The sequence below is a fragment of the Ambystoma mexicanum genome, chromosome 11 (assembly GCF_040938575.1).
Source record: "Ambystoma mexicanum isolate Mex_15411 chromosome 11, UKY_AmexF1_1, whole genome shotgun sequence".
NCBI lineage: Eukaryota > Metazoa > Chordata > Amphibia > Caudata > Ambystomatidae > Ambystoma > Ambystoma mexicanum.
This window is the reverse complement of record NC_090934.1, coordinates 871,458,289-871,477,639: the sequence shown is the minus strand read 5'-3', so window position 1 is coordinate 871,477,639 and position 19,351 is coordinate 871,458,289. Positions and strand designations below refer to the sequence as shown.

The following is a 19,351-nucleotide window of genomic DNA, read 5'->3' as shown; positions in this document are numbered from 1 at the left end:
CGTTTTTTTTCCCTAGTTCCATCTGGCACAATCACTGTTTCATATATGAGGAAGGGAGCCTGCCAGATGGTGACGAATGCTTGGTTGAGCCAGCCTATCGAGATGTCTTCTACTTTCACTTGGGGGTAAGGGGCGTGAGACGGGGGAATGAGCCAGCTTTAGGCACGGGTGTCCTGGGTTTTCGCCTGGGGCACCGCATTCGCCCGTTGTCATGCCAGCCTGGGGGAGTCTTTCAAGGGCTCCCCTGAGCTAGCATGATGAAGGCAGCCTTTTAAAATGAAAAGCGCCTCGTTCTCGTGCTGGCGCCGGGCGCTCCAGCACGAGAGCAGGGCACTTTCCATTTCAATAGAGCATTGTTGCTACACCTGCCGGGGGCAGCCCCATGGTTTAGTAGCGGTGCTCTAAGTGATAATTGCCCTGCTCCTACTGGTGTTGCAGCGGCGCCAGTGTAATCCCCAAATTGGCTCTCCCCCCAGGGGGGGGCAGCACATTTAGTTTGATCCCGGGCGTTGCCAGGGCTAATGTGTGGGGGGGGATTATACTAAAACTGCCTTTGAATCTATGATAGGCAGGTTCCAAAGACTGCTGGCAACAGCACACAAGACCGCCCTCCCACATGTAGCTAGATCTTGCAGTGGATAGGGAAGGGTGTATATAAATGAGATGTCAGGTTTCAAACACTTCCGCCATCATCACACGAGAACCCCATCACGCGCTTACCTACATGTGTCAGGACCTTTGGATCATAACAGCCTTTGACTTTGTTGACCCATTTTACTTCAAAGCTTTTGAACGTTGCGCGTGCAATCATAGTCCCTTCAGCACTCTAGATAGTGGGGGGAGAGAGGGAGGCTAGGGGAAAGGGGGAGACTAGACGGGATGCCAGCAAGAAGAGGTGGGGGGAATGGGAAATCAATTCAAAACGAACATAGGTGAAGCTTTCAAAGGAGACACGAATGGCTTTGCTTCAATGTATTTCCTGATTTAACAGTTGCAGACCCTGGCAGCCGACAAGTTTGCCTGCACGCTTTTCATATTGGCATGTGGGCTCTGTCATGTTGTGACTAGGGCGCATAGCCCTCTCATCGTTATGAGGGGAAGGCCCACGTTTGGGTCAGGACAGGGGGAAGTGATGTTGGGCTAGGGAGGGGGGCGACGGTAAGAGAGGGAAGTAAGTTACTATGTATACAGGTATGCAATAAAGATGTGTTTCGTTTGCACCGGCCCTTGTACGTGTTGTTATTGAAGATAGGCCTCCCACCCCAGAGTGGTCCTACGGGTCGGGCAAGGTCAGATCCAACACTAGCGACGAAGGTGATCATAGTGAGGACTCGCCCAGAAGACACTGGTAAAGCCGCGCGCAACTCGGCCACGTGGCTCAAACATCCAGGCCACCACACCCGTGGGGTGCAGCAGAGGAGGGTGCCATCGGGCACAGCCTATGCGTGTTGGCGTGCCTCCCGTGACATCCCATCCTGCTGCAGATGTATTTAGGGCCAACGACCCAGTAGGCTCTAAGTACGATGCAAAGAGTCAATACACACGTTGCATCTCGGGGAGAAAATGTAAAGCCTTCGGGGCCTGGGAAGTGTGACCTCATGTCCTCAAGACAGGGGCTAGATGGGCTCCTCTGTTTAGGTGAGTTTTACAATGAACTGCTCAGGAGTTGCTCGCTCCACAGCACGCAGTTTGTGCTTATCCACAGGATTTCCTTCCAGTGAGTCAGAGTCCTAATCCGGTGTCTCTGAACACTGGGGAGCATCAGTAACACAAGAACAACACAGCAGAATTGCACGAGAACCCCCTCACTCCTCAGGGTGGCCATGGATTAGTGATACACATGGGTACAATGCCAGGGCCTTTCAACTCTTTCAGTTGAAATGAACCTTGAATGGTGCGTTAAGGGGGACACGAAATCGAGTGGGGCTCAGGAAACGGATGTGGCCAAATTGGGCTGGGCTTGGCCTAAAGTAGAGGCAGGTGGTTTAAGCAATCCACAAAGAATACATCACGAGGCACAGGACATATGCAGTTTGGGCCACCCTGCAAGGTCTCAAGTCATTTTGTTCTTGTTTGCATCCAGTCTGTAAACTGTAAATAAAACTCCCTTTGGCTCAGTTTCTAAATAAAATGCTGCCTGGAGACACAAAAAAAATAACATTTTCTGACTGGAGATTAAAGTAAATTAATCAGAGTTGTTGAGGAGGAGCCAAGTACCCCCACTCCAACTGCCCTGCCTACATTACCTGAAAAGTTTGAACCAAAGTATGTGACAAATACTGAACAGTTGAACCAACAAAGAGAAGAGCGTGGACTCTGTGCAGTACCCATAAGAGTACCTATACCTAAGAGAATATGGGAGGTAAAGTACCCATTGAGGAAACCATACCTGCATACAAGACAATATGGTTGCCATTTGAACGAGATTCCTGAAGAAGCAGATAAACTAAAAGGCAAAGATGAATGGTGACATCATACAAAAATGAATTGACACCCATAAAGGAAATAAACAGACCAGAGGAAGCAGACGATTTATAAACCAACAAGAAGTACCAAGGATAAGTGACATCTTGGGAACAAGGTGAAGAAACGTATGCCACCGACCTGATGAAGATACTTAGTTTAAACGTGTACAGATGCAATGAAATGCAAGCAGCCAAGCAATCACGAAGCTAGCCACATGCTTTTGAATAGTTAGACCGTGGCAAGCGCCAACATATACATGTATATAGATACATCTGGACAAGTAAAAGATGAATGTTTCAACTACAAATATAAGCAGTACTGAACAAAGCAAGAAGGCCTCATTTCAGTGTCGCAGTTAAGAAAAGCAATTGAATTAAACAGAATAAAAGTTCAGCTAAGGAGTTGACTGATCCAAGAAAGCCAAGGTCTTATCAAACTGGAATTGCCTGACATTGGATACAATTAAAGTGAAAGAACTGAGGCTCCTGTTCATAGAGGTCGAGCAAAAACAAAAGACGCCAGAGGACTACTGGAGAATAAATCAAATACACGAAAAGCTCAATTTCATGGTGTCCAGTCATGTGGTAAAGGGAAGTTGGACAGGCAAGATGGTCACACCTACGCACGAAGGCAGGCTGGTGCCCACACTCCCTAAAAATTCTCAGAACACAGTACAATCTCAAGGCCAAACTTCAAACACTAATTGACACTGGACCATTGAGGTGATGATGGATGATATGCTAATTGGTGGGAAGCTGGTGCTAAGGCGAGCTCATCCGCACCTGGTTGTTCAGTCTGCGTGCTGCTAGACATAGGTGGAAAAGTTCCGACGGGGTTAGAAGCGAACCAATTGCAGGGGACCACATAGTTGGGGGTCCTATAGCTTGTTTAGCCAATGGAACATTGTACATTTAGTGACATTCATAGTGGCCGTTTTAAGAGGAGGGCATAGTTGCCCCATTTGATGTTAATTATCCTACCACCTTCTTTCGTTACTCCATACAGATATAGAGCTTATACTTAGAACTTCACTTAGACCCAATCACACCCTCTGTTAGGTTTGTGTAGTTTGCCACGTAGGATGACGTTGGTAGTGACGCAGTTCAAACATCAATGATGACCAATTATGTGTATAAAAACCCAGTTACTTTATGAAGTAAGTAGAGTCAGAGTATCGAGCGACTGTTGATGTTTGTTGTACTCCCTGTTTTAGATACTTGATATTAAAACAGACGAACCTTTCCAAGCTATTTGTGTCATCTTGATTATTGATGTATGAATAAAATCTGCATTCATCTACAGGGTATTGCTACTCATCTTAAAGGGCTGTCTGAGAGAACAACCAGCTCAGAGTAAATCACCTTCATTCTGCACACAAATGGCCAGGCCCAGTGAGCTTAATAGATCTTAAGTGATCATTTGGGGTTTCAGATCCCCTGCTGGCTGACTGTCCTGTGATAATCTATAGCGATTAATCCCCTTCAAGGAACGACTAATAGTATGCACATATTACGTAGGAAGGCACCCGTCTTGTCAAATTAAAGGTCATGACACTTTACATTTGCTTTTGCTGGCCAAAGACAGACCTCACGGTGTTAAATTATCCATGCACTCTTTGTCCCTGAAATCACACAGGAGAGGTCTCGTGAAAAAGTGGAGGAGGGCAAGTAGCACCCATGTAAACTATTTAGTGCTTTGATAATACCTAAGAGCATTTTGGGAACATAAGAACATATGTATGACATTTCTGTGACAGTGATTCAAGCCTGCAACCCTTCTGAGCACATAATGCACACTGGCCTTTCAACATATTTAATTTATGCTAAGATCCTACCGGGAATGTGATGGCAAATTATGACACACCATCGGAGAGTCCTAGCCCAAGGAGTCAAGTGCTAGCTGTCCTGGTTAAGTAGGAAAACCGATACCCTGCACATGTTGTTTTCACTGCATGTTCATTTCTCTACTCCTAGCCCAAGTCCCCGGAATCGTGCCAGATGATATAGGATATAATATATGATATATGGCACCCACAGGACACTGCATTGGAAACCGCCCCAGATCAAGGCTCCGCCCGGCAAGTCTTGATCGATTTAAAACCCTCCAGCCTCAGGGCGTGTCCCAAGCAACTGCCCTCATGTTGTCAGTCTTACCACAAAGCAAAATACTTCTTTAATTCAGGACACAAAATGTGCTCTTTGCAGCGAGCACATCACAGGATGCGCTTACTGGAACCCCCAGGCTGTCGCATACCTTAAGTTTCTTGCAATATCCATCAGTTCTTATCGCCTCACTGCCTTTTTATTCCGGTTTTGACTACATTATCACCTTGCTGACAAAGAGAGCGTACTAGCTTTTTGGTGGACATTTAGTGTTTCAGCTCGCCGCTGGCTGCCTTTCATATGGAACTCTGTGGTATTAATCCCCTCCCTTTTCCCGTTTTTCTTCAAACATTATAATCTATGCAATCCACAGGTGCTTCAGACTGGTTTTCCCAGGTGTAAGCAAGGTGGCACCCCAACTTCATTTTGAAAAGGGCCCCTATGAGCCCCAACACATCTTCAGCCATCAATGACATCTGACATAGTAATGCAGCACCCTCTTATCCGTACTCCTTCAAAGACAATGTAGAATGTAGAAGTGTGTAGTATGCTTCCTCCACCCACGCACCCCCCATGCAGTGTCCTTGCCCCCTTCCTGCAGGCATTACCACGCATGTATGGGATGAGGCAGAGTGCATGATGCGGATGAAAGAACGGACACCAAAGCTAGAGAGCGAGCAATCGTCTCCTTCAGATGTCTTGATGCAATCGATCACTGCAGCTTGCGGTGTAGATCATCTTGCTGTTGCTTGGCTCCATTCCTCTCTGGATTTCCTATTCTTGGTTCCACCATTCGCTATTCTTGGTTCCACCATTCGCTTTCTGACTCCAATCGTCCTTCTATGGCCCATATTTGGGGATCTCTTGCCCACTTCAGATCTTTTCACCAGCTCTAGATCTTATTCCCCCCGCTCACCTTCATTTTTATTTTTACATTGCTCAATTCATTTCCGAGTATTGGTAAAAATCTACGTTGTTTCAATATAATTTGTAACTAGATATGAGCGAAATATTCGCCTGTAAAACGAAGTTGTCCGATCCACTAAATCAGCATTACTTTTCCGCAGACACTGACGTTTTGCTAGCTTTCATGCGGTGTGTGGTGTTTCGTTCCCATGTTAGTTCTATGTCGAACGACGAAAAACGTTGCACAGGTCTTTTTTTTCGATCTGTGCTAGTTTCGGCAGCAGCACGAGAAACTTTATTTTTCAATCTGTGGTAGTTTCGTACAGTGGCACAAGATATCAAAAAACTTTGCATGGTTTTCCACGATCTGTGCTGGTTTCGTGCAGCAGCATGAGAAACTTTGTGCAGCTTTTTTGTTTGATTTGTGGTAGGTTCGCACAGCAGCACGAGAAACTTCGAACATGTTTTTGAAACCGTGCTACGTTGGCGAGGCTGCACGAGAAACTGCATGTTTTTGGTTCGATTCATGGTAGGATTCATGGTAGGTTAGCAGAGTGGATCACGAAACTTTGTGCCACCGTTTTTGATTTACGCTATGTTGATGCAGCGGTATGAGGAACTTTGCACAGCTTTTTGTTTGATTCATACAGGTTTGGCGCAGTGGCACGCAAAAAGCTAATGGGCTCTTTTGGATTCGTGCTAGGTTCGCACAGCGGCACGAGGAACTTTGCATGGTTCATTATCGGTCGTGAGATGGCACTAGAAACTATGCGCCACTCTTTACGATTTGCATGGGTAGCGAAACGGGGGATTTCGACAAAATGGTTCAAAATCGATCAGATTTAGCTTCAGCGATGGGCGGAACGGAATTTTGCCCAGTCCCATTTGTAACAGTTTGAATCAAAGGCTAATACAAGTGCAGATCTGTTTGTGGACTTCATCAGTTGTATGTGGGACAAAGAGAGCTGTAAGGTGTATGGACAGTGGTCGAAGTGGGCCGGAGCGGTGCTGCTCTACTTTAAAATAAATTAAAAAAAGATTTACGTTTCCTATACTTTTATTTTAAAAAGAAAACATTCCAGAATGGTTTACTTTTAAAATAAAAGTGTAGGAAGACTTTGAAACTTGCACTTCAGTGCACTGCACTGAACATTCCCGCCAAACAGCAGGTGTGTTTGTTTGGGGGTTTGTATTGCACGTGGGAGGGGGTGTGGCGATGGGCCTTGTGGAGAGCGGGGGCTGGCCTGCATGGAACATAGTTCCTCTTTTTCTTTTCACACACTTTGACCACAGTGTATAGGAGAATCCAGAAGGTGACTAATGCACTCAGGGAAGGGCTAGGATGCAGGAAGGGTATAGTGGGGGAAAAAGGGGAAGTCGCTGGTATGAACACACAATGCTATGCTAATTCATATATCTACAGTTCAGTTAGCACACAGTTCCATAAAGCTTGACCAAGTGAGATTGTGCCAAGAGAAGGAATTGCGCCTGAATAAGAAGGAGCTGCGCTCAGTGAGGCCCGAAACCCCAACTAAAGTTGAGGAAGCTCTCTGCACCTGCTAGCCGCTAGCCTCCTAGATGCTGTGCTTTTGCGAGAGGCGATATGCAAGCCTTTTATAGGCAGCATCTGAAAGTCGCTCTTTGCCCACTGGGTCTACCCAAACAATGAAATGGTCTAGTTTAGTTTAGTTTATTATTTGTATAGCGCCGCCTGGCCCTAGGGCATCCAGGCGCTTGCGATGAATACAACAAGAATAATGAATACAACAAGAATAATGCAGCAGAGATGTACAAATCGATTACATATTTACAAATTTACAGTCTTGGTGCATGTTAGTGCGGTAGGGCTAGGCAGTTTCTTTGGATAGAAGCCAAGTTTTGGTGTTGTGTCTAAATCTGTGAAAGGACGGTTCTGATCTCAGCTCGAGTGGAAGTGAATTCCAAAGTTTGGAGGCAAGCACGGGGAAGCTGGAGCCACCTGCTTTTTGGAGCTTAAATCTTGGGATATTTAAGCAGTGTGTTTGAGCTGATCTGGTAGGGCGCGCTGGGGTGTGGTGCTTGAGGTTGTCGGATAGGTATCTGGGTGCTTGGTTAGCTAGGCATTTGTGTGTGAGTGAGATGGTTTTATATTCAATTCTTTGTGGTATGGATAACCAATGGCAGGTGCGTCTGGCGTCCGAGATGTGTTCTTGTTTGGGTATGTTCAGGGCTGCTCGCAAGGCGTTGTTTTGTATGACTTGTAGTTTGTTGATGTTTTTCTGACTGGTTCCCAAGTATAGCGCATTGCAGTAGTCAACTTTGGAAAGGACTAGCGCTCTGGCTAAGGTGATGCAGTTGGATGGTGAGAGGTAAGGTCTGCTGGCATTGATAAGTTTACAAGTGTAAGCAGTGGCTGAAGAGATGGAGTTGATCTGTCTTGTCAGTGTGAGGGAGGAGTCGAGGTAGATTCCTAGGGTTTTGACGCTGTTAGAGACGGTGATGTTATTGCCGTCTATGGTGAATGCTTGATAGAGTTTGTCGAGTTTATTAAGTCTGGGTTGGGAACCTAGGAGGAGAAGCTCGGTCTTGTCGTCATTAAGGCATAGGCCATGCTTGGCCATCCATTCTTGTATAATGGAATAAATGTTGTTGAGAGCAGTGAGGTCGGTGGAGTAGTCGCCTGTTAAAGGGATCAGTATTTGGGTGTCATCTGCGTAGTTGGTGTAGATGACACCCAAGCGGTCCAGTATGTCAAAGAGGGGTTTCGTGAATACATTGTATAGAGTGGGGGAGACGCAGGAGCCCTGGGGGACACCGCAAGTGACTGGGGCTGGGATGGCAGAGGCTGTGGGTGCGAAGACTCTCATGGATCTGTTGTTAAGGAAGGAATGGATCCATGCGTTGGCGTTATCTGAGAATTTGGCTGCTGAGGATAGATGTTTGCAGAGGATGTCGTGGTTGACCAGGTCGAAGGCGGCCGATAAGTCAAGGAGGAGAAGGAGGGCTAGTTTACCATTGTCTTTAATGTTGTCCATCTGTGTCTTAAGGTCAATCAGGGCGGTCTCAGTGCCATGTTTGGGGCGGAATCCTGATTGTCTGAGTCCTAGTAAGTTATTTTTCTCGAGGTGGTTCTGTATCTGGAGATAGGCAGCTCTGTCGAGGATTTTTAGTAGGAAGTATGTCTCGTTCTTTGCACACATTTTACAGTTATGGTGGGTATTCTGCCAGATGAAATTAGCACCATACCCAGTGGGCATTGCATACTTTAAAAGAATGCACATTGGAATGACTATCACAGACATGTATGATAAATAGGTAGTCATTCTTATGTTCCCAAAACGCACTTAGATTGTATGCAAAGCAGGTAGCATTTGATATTCAGTGCACACACATTATTAAACACCTAGTTCTGCCCCTTCACCCCACCCACAACACTAATAATCCACCTCCCACCACCTGCAACCATCTCCCCCAGCACGAACGAAGATGGAGCTCCCCCAGTAAATATTACCCATTTCCAGCGCTGATTGTGCCTGTCCCGGTCTCCGCTTGAATTAACTTTCTCCCCTCCAGGATTTCTACAATGTCAGGGACTGCCAACCATGTTATGATACGGCATTTATAACCATGATGCCACATCTTGCCAGTCCCTTTCCTTCCAGACCCTTACAATCACTGTTCTTGCACACGTATTTGCATTCAGCAGCCCTAGGAGCATTTCCGTTGATCCCAGGAGCACCAGTGGTGGGTCTAACTGCATGCGCCACCTAATTACAAGTTCAGTCCTCGCTCCAGCTTTAGACCAAAAATCCAGCACCTTTTCACAGGACCAGGACATGTGCAACAGAACCACATGTCAAGTCCCGCAGTGCCAGCACTGGACATTTTCTTTAGGGTCAACAGTAAACATTGTTGAAGCCCAGTATACCCTAAGGATTGGCTTTTGATTACATCCGGCATACCTCTGGATCCCTTGAGCAGTGCAAGGTTGCACAATGCACTGAGCCGTTCCTCGTCCAGTAGTTCTCTACTCAGGTCATTACCCAGTTTACTCCACAGAGGAAGAGATCCTCTTCCGTTTGCCTGGCCAGTCCTCCATACACATGACAGCCTCAGATTTTCTGAAACCGTCTTGCCCGTTTCTCTGGGAGCATTTATGCACATCAATTGCACCAGATCTCTAAACCACGTTTTCTGGTCCCATGACATCCTAAAGCTCAGACTAGATGCTTTCAATGAGAACATTGAAAAGGGTGAGCTGACCCCCATCCAGAGGCAGGCGCTGGTAAAGGTCCTAGGATTTAGGTTTAAAAAAAACTGCAGTGAAGCAATTGAGGTTTGGGGGTTTCTCATTGAGACATACTTTACAGTGCGGTCTACAGCTCCTCTAAGCTAGTTGGTGCTTGAAGCTCCTGAGAGTGTGCCTCTCGCAACCTTGCAATGAGCATCTTGTCTAGGAAGTCTTGCATGTTTTTTCCGATGCTTCAAAGTCTTCTGTATAGATGGGCATGACAATATGCTCCAAATGCATCACTGATATGACTTGCGTTCTCGGCTATTGTCCGATCCACCCTCTCAATTCCAGCTATCAGGTTTCTCATCCATGACTGGTGAAGTGGATACCGTAGTAGATTAAAGGCTTTCTCTGAACTCTTCCGGTAGTTAAGGGTCCTATTGCTCCAGTACACATCACTCTTCTGGTATACTCCTTACTGACTATGTATTTTATTCTTAGTAGCTACTTCAGGTTTGTCTCAGCCAGCTCATGTTAATATACAACTGGTTGCTTTCCATTTTTACTCCATGTTCTAGTTCTTGTCTTTATGTTTGTTTCCTAGGATGTGCAGACAATGGTTCTCCCCCTCATAAAAGCCTTCAGGAAGTCCCACATGACTTATGACCTATCCACGTATCCTTTGATATCATTGTATTCTTCAATGTCCATTTATATGGAATCGGTCAAAAGATGTTAAATCACCACTTCATGCTCCCATTGAATCCGCTAATTGGCCAGAGTGCTAGCCCCAGCGGAGCACGATGAGCGATTACAATGTTTTCCTGGTCACTTCTATGTATTCAGAGTATGAGACATTTTGCTACCAAGAAAAAGACAACCCATGAAAAGCCTCCTTTGGTGGCTGAGTAAAAGAAGTAGATCCTCTCTGTGGGGTGCATAAGGCGCCATGTGTCACAGAGATCCAAGTCCGACATCGTTTAGGAGACCGATGTTCTGCGATCTGATCGTTGTGACCTACCCGCATTTGCCCTCTCCAGTACTGCATCTAGGGGCATGTTTAAACCTCCAGCTGTTGTGGCATTGTCAACTCCCACCTTACAGATAGTTTGAGACAAGCTGGCAAAGAAGGGTGCACATGTTAGCCAGCACAAAGTCCAGCCCTTCAATTTGTACTTTTACACCCACTATTTGAGCATCTTCATATTTATATTCCTTTACAATATATTGTAAGTGTTTGGAGAACAATATGCTTACTCCACACGAGCTTAATGTGTACAAGCACGATGTGTTGGTCCCAACCTATCCCATCACCAGCCTTTTGTTCTTCTCGGGAGTCAGGTGGGTCTCTCACAGAAATGCCAAATCAGATTTATTTTTTCACGGGAAGGACTTCACGTTCCTTCTTGTTATTGGGTGGGTCAGACCATTCACATTCCAGGAGGATGAATACAAGGGGGATCTTTCTTCTTATAATGCTCTAGGAGCAGTGCAATGATGCTCAATAATGATCAAGCCTTCACTCTTCCGAGTAGCACAACCAGGCATTTGCATCCCACAATGAACTTTAACATGATTAATAAATGCCCAGAGACCATTAGGGACAAGCAGTCAAACGAGAGAACAGAAAAAGGAGAGCAGGTATGCACAAAGGGTGACAACAATCACCCCTTTATCACTGGTGTGTAACCGTGTATCTAGCCACCATAGTCAATGCAGCCCCCACCTCTCCAGATTCAGCTTGCATGTAGACCATTTATTGAGACAGTCCCTCCCTCTCACCCAGTCAGGTCTGCCTTCCCCATACTATTAGCTCTCACTGCAATTGCCAGCCCTCCAAGTGCCAACCATTTTAGACAAAGGTGGAGCAGACATGCCATGAAAATCTAAGATAGCACACAGGGTTCTTGCCTTTCACCTCCCGCGTCTTTAATATGTTTACAATTGAATTTGTTGTTTTCTGTCTTTGAGTTCATCTTAACTCCTATTCTCAAATCCATGGCTGCATCCATTCCTTACATTGGCTCATACTCCTGGTTTCAATGCCGACTGTTGCTTCTCTCGGGTGCTTTGTTTGACTTAATTGGTTGCACTGGTTGCTTTGGCTTATGCAATGTGTTCTTCATTGGCTTCTATTATAATGCACATTGAGACCACATTTGAGCAAAAGGGTCAACTAATCTTCCCTGGCACCCCTGAATGAGGCCCAGAGATCCTGATGTATACCTCGATGTGCGTCCTCTTAGTTTTAAACACGAGTTCCATTTCGGGGACATGGCAAACAGGTCTGTGTGCTTGGGGCCGTCGGACATTGTTCTTGTCCATAGAATTGCTCGACATTTTCCAACATGACCAGCTCCCTGCTTGGCTGCCAGGCCACTCCCAAAGATTCCACATGGATGTGAACGAGGCTTCATTCCGTCTTGCAACACTGAGCCAATTCTCCTTACCTCATTTGAACTCCCTTAAGTGCTAAAGGCAATTATGCCCGGCATGAATTCCCATAAGACATCATTGTAGGCTCTGCCAACTCCTGCACTTAAGTGGTTTTAAGTACAATAGAATGTGACAAACCACACTCATACATTGAGATACCCTGCATTCGCTGGGAAAGAGAGAAGAGCGAAACCATGGGCTGTGCCTGCGCCCATATCATTTAATTACTAACTTTCCCCCTACTTGCATAGCCGCTGCGCAGACAGATGCCAATTATTGTGTGACCCACAAGAGGGGGCAGAGGATTTTCCGACTGTTGCTTGCCATGTGCCCCCTCCAGGCAGACAGGATCCTGGACGGGCAGTATTGCCTTCTATGGTAGATTTGCCTACTTAAAGATTACATTGGATAAAGGGGAAAGGCAGTGGGCACATGTCAACGGCGATCCTTCTGCAAAGAACAAAAGCAAAAGTATCCTAGCACCATGGGTGAAGTGAATAAGCAAATCTGGTGGGGCCTTTAGGCACTATGGGAGTGAGGATTTGAAGGGGCAAACGGCAATGTGCAACTGAACAGCACTCCGCACTACGAGGCCACATTTTGCGTCAAATCCCTCAGTGACAATAAGCAGGTTTAATGCTGCCTACTTGGTTTCTCCTTTCCATCCTTCCCTTTCTACCGCTCACCCCTCAAGCTCCCTTTCACCTGCTATTGGCACCCTTGTAGCAAAATGCATTACACACGCTCACTCATTGTGGTACACTGAGTTTTAGTCTGGCCTACTGATTAATTCTTCCAGTACTACCGTGTCCTAGCCAAGCTGACCTGAATCCTCTTCGCTGCTCTAGACTGTTGGGTCATGCGCAGGTTGCCCGAGGTTTACTTCTGTGCACATTCAGGGCTCAACCTACTGCCACATTTTGATAAAAGGAGGTCGCTGCATCTTAGCAAGGGTCTTTGAAATGTGAGGTGTATGCAGATGTTTCACGCGCGTTATATCATTAAGGTGTCTTGGGCTTTTAGAAAGCCACTAGACCTAAAAAAGGGTAGACATTTCAACAAGGTGGCTTACCAGAAAAGCCTGCCCAGAAGCCACACTCAGCTGGGAACTTACACACAGTAGATCTGCCTCATTTTGAGTGTCCTCTGGGTCACCCAGATATCCCACCTATAGAAATGGGCATATAGGCCCTCAGCACAGCGCCTCTACTGCACCAGCTGCCTGAACCCTAACTTCCTTTGGGGGATTGTTGCTGGGTACTGTGTCTGAAAGGGCTTGGAAATGAGCAAAAAGGGCATTCTAGTCTATAACATTCTCACAAACAACCATAGTATATCATTTCTCGCCACTGCAAAATAGATGCTATAGGTCCTGCTATGCAATTCATTTCTTGTGGCGCGCATGACCATCCTATGCTGACCTTTGTGTGCAACCTGTGAATTTGGCTAAGCTAGATCTTTAAGGTTCTGAAGAGAGATGCCATGTCTTTACTATGCTTAAATGTTCCTATATGTATCAATGCATGGTCTCGGTTCGTGCCCACACCTCAGCCGCATCCTCCCACACTGACCACTGCTCTTAATTAAATTAGGGTGACCTACTGAAGGAATTGCAGAAAAGGGAGCATCTGACCCCATTAGCAAGAGGAGGCTGGAACTACAAAAACGGCCTATGTTGCGGTTTAGAGATATATGTCTGTAAGTCCCATCAGAATTTATCTGTGCAGGTAGCACCCAATGCGTCAGCAGTGAGGCACCGTGTGATGAAGAGTATGACTTTTAGGGAATTCTTTAGCAAGCTCCTGCAAAATCTTCCACGAGATCCCAGACCCTGTCCCCCACTACAATTTGCATCTTGACCCTACACAACATCCCATGACAAGTTTAATCCTATACAATTTCAACCCTCTACAATGATTACAATTATTTGATGGGTATGAGCCAAGTAAGGTAGAACTCACAATGTGAGACCAATCTATGGCAAGACACGGGTGTGAGTATTGTGTTTTATTCCATTGCACTGGACACATTCCTGCACCAAAGTGAATTCGAATATTTTATCACATAAAACTACAAATCCCAGAAAAATGTGGGCTATATTGTAGCGGTTTCCCCTAATGACCTCCCTCTCATAGTCTAATCCCCATCAACCCCCAGAAACCATGCCTCCGACATCACTTCTTTGCGACTTGTGCCCCCTCTTTCTTTTTCTCAGCAATATGCATAGTATGTATTTCTTCCTCCGTCAGTGTGAGTGGCGCAGCTATGAGCGGAAGTCCGCCCTGCACAGTTAACACCCACGGATTCACTCTTCGCCACCCGCACAGAACATGTGATGGCATCGCGTTGTTTCAAACCCAGGAGTTTTTCAAAATAAGTTTTTGCAATAAAATAATTTTGAAAAAAATCTGCGAATATATGGGGTTGTGGGGCAAAGGGTTTCAAGGGCTGGGGGAGGGGTCGGGTAGGGTTTCTAATATAGGGAAGGGACCCTCCCAAAAGTAAACAAAAATACATGTGATGTGTTTTTTCGAAATGATGTAGTTGAAAAAAGTATGTAAAAAAAAAAACTCATGTCGATGTAGGGGCAAAGAACCCATAAGAGGCATTTACAAACATGCTAAAGTTAATTTAAAAAGGATTTCTCCTACTGTTTCACTTTTTAATATTGAAGAATTGATAGAAGCAATTCTTTCAAGCATTTATTTGGCTGAATGCATCTGCTTATTCTCAGTCTATGTGGCTATGTTCTGGCCATTCGCGGTGCACTTTTCTCCAGTCCATGAGCCAGGACCTTGCGCCAGGCAGACTCTTCCGCAGGCTACACTCTTCTCTGTTTGGCACCAAGATCTGGAAAATGGAGCATGTTCTTCCTCTGATTTCAGCTTGGTCTTGGTTATGTTAAAGAGGATTTTCTGAACTGCAGTATCATTGAATCGAAAAGCAAGAGTAGATTGCTTTCCAGATTGCCCGGGGGGGGGGGGGGGGGAGGGGTTAGGGGCACCTGAAAGATGAGCAATCCACTGTATGTTCATTTGGCCTGCTTCCCCATGTTGTGATTTGCTTTCCTGCTTTTGCCATTGGAGAGGGCTTGCGCCAATATCTGAAGTGCTCTGCCTGCCCGGAGCTGCTGCAGGCCAGCCAATAACCTGATGTGCTCGTTTTCTGGTGTTGCTATGGGCTAGCAGCACTGATGCTCCTCCACTTCCCTACTTCATGACTGGATCAGCACTGCCCAGCAGGCGACTCTCCGGCTCTACACTAGCTTACTTCCCTTAGGGAGATCCTCGGTGAGCCCGGTTTCTCCATAGTCCGAGGGGAACACAACACTCTCCACTCCACTCCACTCCACTCCACTCCACTCCACTCCACTCCACTCCACTCCTTGCAAAGCAGCAGGTCTTGATTGCATTCTCTGGATCAACAACAGTGTCCAAAGAGAAGGGCCGTGTGCAATAGCCTCAACTCCCATCCTCCTCCACAACTACACATGCGTATTACAGCCCTTCCAGCACCACTGCCTCTTGCCTGTGCGTTCCAGGCACTTCCCTTTGCACAATATCAGCTGCATGGCCACCTCCTTCTACTTCTTGTTTTGCTGCAGGTACCTACGGCCCTCCATGGGATGGAGGCCAGGCATCAGCTCTGATGCTTTCAGAAAACACAATGTGGGCAGTAGACATGGATCTACACGTTTAGTGCATCATGTGCCCTCCGGCCTCCAATCGTCCCTAAACCAATCAGGGCACTCCTGATCTCTTTTTGCCTGACTCCCAATTCCACTACAGCATTTTCAAGATATCCTTGAACAGACAGGGTAAAGCCACAACGGAGACCCAGTGCCATCCTTTAAGCTACGCACCCATAGGTCGCCTCGGCTCGTCTGAAGCCATCGGCCTGCTCCAGTTATTCCACCCTTCTCAGAGCTTCCTCGAGGTAGAATGTGAGAACGATGCAGGGGGCCTTCCCCCTTGATCTTTCTGAAGGCACGATGTGCAATGTAATGGCAAAAGACCTTCTCTTAACGCGAGCCTTCACAGATTCCTAAAAGACATGTAGTTGGCACAATGAAAGAGTTTAATGATCACAGATCACATTACCTCTTTCCTGCCAGTCTGTTTTGATCACATCTCACAGCTTTCTGTCTGTGTGACCTGCATTTACCTTTCGCACAGCCAATTCGTGGTTCTGTCCCTTCTGACCAATGGCCAGTCACACCACAGTTTAGATGTATGGGACAGCAGGCGGTGCCTATCAACACGACCACACATTTTTCTGCCAGCTCGTTAATAGGGAATGACTGGGCACTTCTTGGGTCCACCACACATCCATGCTTCAGTAACTTCCCCAAACACTTCTCTCTGAAGTCTTGGCAAATCTGCCCACATGGGAAGATAGTAGACTTCATGAGAAACAATATTTCCCTCTTCTTTCTTCATGTTCATTCTTCCAACATTACACTACAGATAATGAAACCAACACTACCCACATCCCGATCCCCTTTGCGTCTTAGTATATCCAGTCACCTCACGATTCCTGCGCTATTTATACACCATCCTAATAGAACCCCATTACTTTAGACGATGGTCCGGGCGGGGTCACAATACCCCTATTTAACGGGCAAGGTCTCGGCGCAGTAAGACTACTATGGAAGTGATTGGCTCAGTGTAAGAGATTCTTAATCAAATATCACATTTATTTATATTAGTGTTACGTTAACCATTCACAACTTGACTACAATGGACAGCGTGGGTTGAGGAGCCTGTACAGCACATTGCTTTCTGTTGCTCTCATGGAAGGGGAGTTAATGTTGGACCACGGGTGTGAGTTCTCAACCTGAACTGGTCTGTCTGCAATGGGGAACCTTTGGCATGCTTTACGCCAAGGGACTGCAACATGAGTCTGTCCAGATGTTTTGGACTAGGACTCTCATGATCCCTCAGCAATGGCTAGAGTTGATGGTAGACGTAGCCCAAAACATCTGGAGAGCCAAAGATTGCAGGGACTTGCTTACACAGTTCTCGCTTTTCCGAGGACATCATCACGGCATCATGAGAGGAAAGCGCTTCAGACACCTTCACAGACGTTGGGGGGACTTATAAAGAACAGGCATGTGGCACACAAAGGGCCTCATTATAAGGCTGCCGGTATCCTGACAGGAAGATCCGCCAGGATACCAGCAAATGTGAGTTCCGTTTCCGGCACTCGGTCCGGCAGCATTACGAGTGCCAGAGTGACGTGTTAATCCCCATTCGTGGAGTCTCATAGGACTCCATGAGGGGATTTGCCATAAATATCGGTGCCAGTAATGACAGCTTATTTTGTCGGTAGGGTGCCTGCCTTACCTCCAGTTCTTAGGTCCAAAGACCTGTAACGCACGCGTCACATGACCTCTCGTGATGCTAAAACAGGTATCCAAACGATGTCAAGACGCTAGAGTCCTCTGCATTCTGTGCAGTGGAAACAGTTTGGATGCATCACTTTTTTTTATACCTTTGCATGCAGCCAACAGAGCTTCATCTACCAGACTGGTGAACGTTTGACCGAATGTTGATGTGTGATTGAAGACATAGGCTACACCAACTGCTTGTGTGTGCAGAATAAATCGGAAAGCAACTAAATACAGTCCACCTAGGTACATGCCCAGCCTCTATTCTCAACTAATAAAAGCAGAATGTTGATGGTGTCTCTGTGAAGCTTGCTGATGCTTGGCAGAACACTTTGAGTGAACTAGGGCATAAGGGGAGAGAGAGGACAGGCTCTTGTGCAGGAGTACTAAGGTCCCCACCCAAAAGGAGGAATCTGAGGAAAATAAATATAATGACCTCAGTAGTCACATTCTAGCCCTGTAAACCCAACTTCTCAATCACCGGTGGGATTCTGCACATCACATCTGCAGTACAGGGACCCTTACCTGCTCGCTCCATGGCAGAACCTTGCGGGTCACATTCAGATGCCGTGGCCTCCCTTCCTTGCCTTGCCCGTTCACCTGTTAAGAAGAAACAGAAATGCACAAGTGTGTTAGGAGTTACACTCACAAGGGTGTGCCAGGGTGTAGACCATAAAAGGGGTTCATTGAACTGTATAGGTAAGTGGAGCCAGACATGATCTGAAGGAAGGTTGTTCGAGTCAGTCTGTGTGGTTTGTTCTATGTTCTTGTGTAAGTGCTCAGCATGGGGCTTTTTTTTGCTATTGTGTGTGCATGTGTGTGAGTGCATTTGTGTTTCTGTGTGTGTCTGCATGCATGTGTGTGCTATTCTGTCTGTACATTTATTTGTGTGCTAGAGTGTTTGTACAGGTCTATTTGTATGTTATTTTCGGTTTGGTGCCCTTAAGGGAAGCCCCAATTGGTAGCAGTGGAGGAGACACCTAACTGAGCATTGAGCTTGATTTTGGTTTTAATATTTTTAAAGCGCATATCCCCAAAGGGAGCCTAGCAGAAACTGCATCTGGGTGCAGATATAATTAGAGTTGAGTAGACATAGAATACCCACTTTAAGATAGCCACAGAATCTATTTAAACAGGTAGGTTTTCAATTGCGTCCGGAAACTAGATAAGGAATGAATTTGCCCCAAATGCTGCGGGAGAGAATTCACGGCACGGGGACCACAGAAGAAAATCTACCTCCCCAAGTAGTTCTGGAGGGGGCGGGGGGAGAATTACTAGTAGATCTTGTCCCTTGGATTCCAGGGTTTGAATGGGGCATTGGGGGACAAGCGTAGATGTCAAATAGGTTGGAGCGAGCCTGTGAATACATTTGAAGACAAGACATAAGACCTTGAACTCTATCCGCTGTTGTACTGGCAGCCAATGGAGACCTCTGCAGAACTCTGAGCTTGGCCATGACAAGAAAAAGGGGCGACAGTCTCAAAGTGGTTGCAATGTCCTGATATTCTGGCCAATCCTAAAGAATGTGTGATTTGTGGCCCTGGGAGTGAGATACCTTTTTGCAAATATCCATGATATGATGCATATATGGTGTTTCCTGAGACTGGAGTGAGGCGAGGATGGCAGGCAGAAGGTGATCAGGAAACTCTAGAGCCAACTGCTGATGGCTTTCCTGAAAAGCTTAAGAGCTTTGACTAAACACTCCCATGTCCCAGCTGGAAACGACCTTCCCATATTCACATTGGGTTCATTTAACACAATAGTTTAACTGGAATGTAAAGACATCAAGTAAAACAAAAAGGGGGCGGCTGTGACATTGCCAGGATTTTCATAGATTGA

General features: G+C 46.3%; 1 protein-coding gene across 1 annotated transcript in view; it reads right to left on the bottom strand.

Moving 5' to 3' along the window:
* B4GALNT4 (beta-1,4-N-acetyl-galactosaminyltransferase 4) overlaps positions 1-19,351 on the bottom strand; it is an 834,734-nt gene that overhangs the window by 363,105 nt on the left and 452,278 nt on the right. Inside the window, exon 3 of the mRNA XM_069623923.1 lies at positions 18,038-18,112. Coding sequence (XP_069480024.1) covers positions 18,038-18,112 — 75 coding nt within the window. The remainder of the gene's footprint in view (positions 1-18,037; positions 18,113-19,351) is intronic.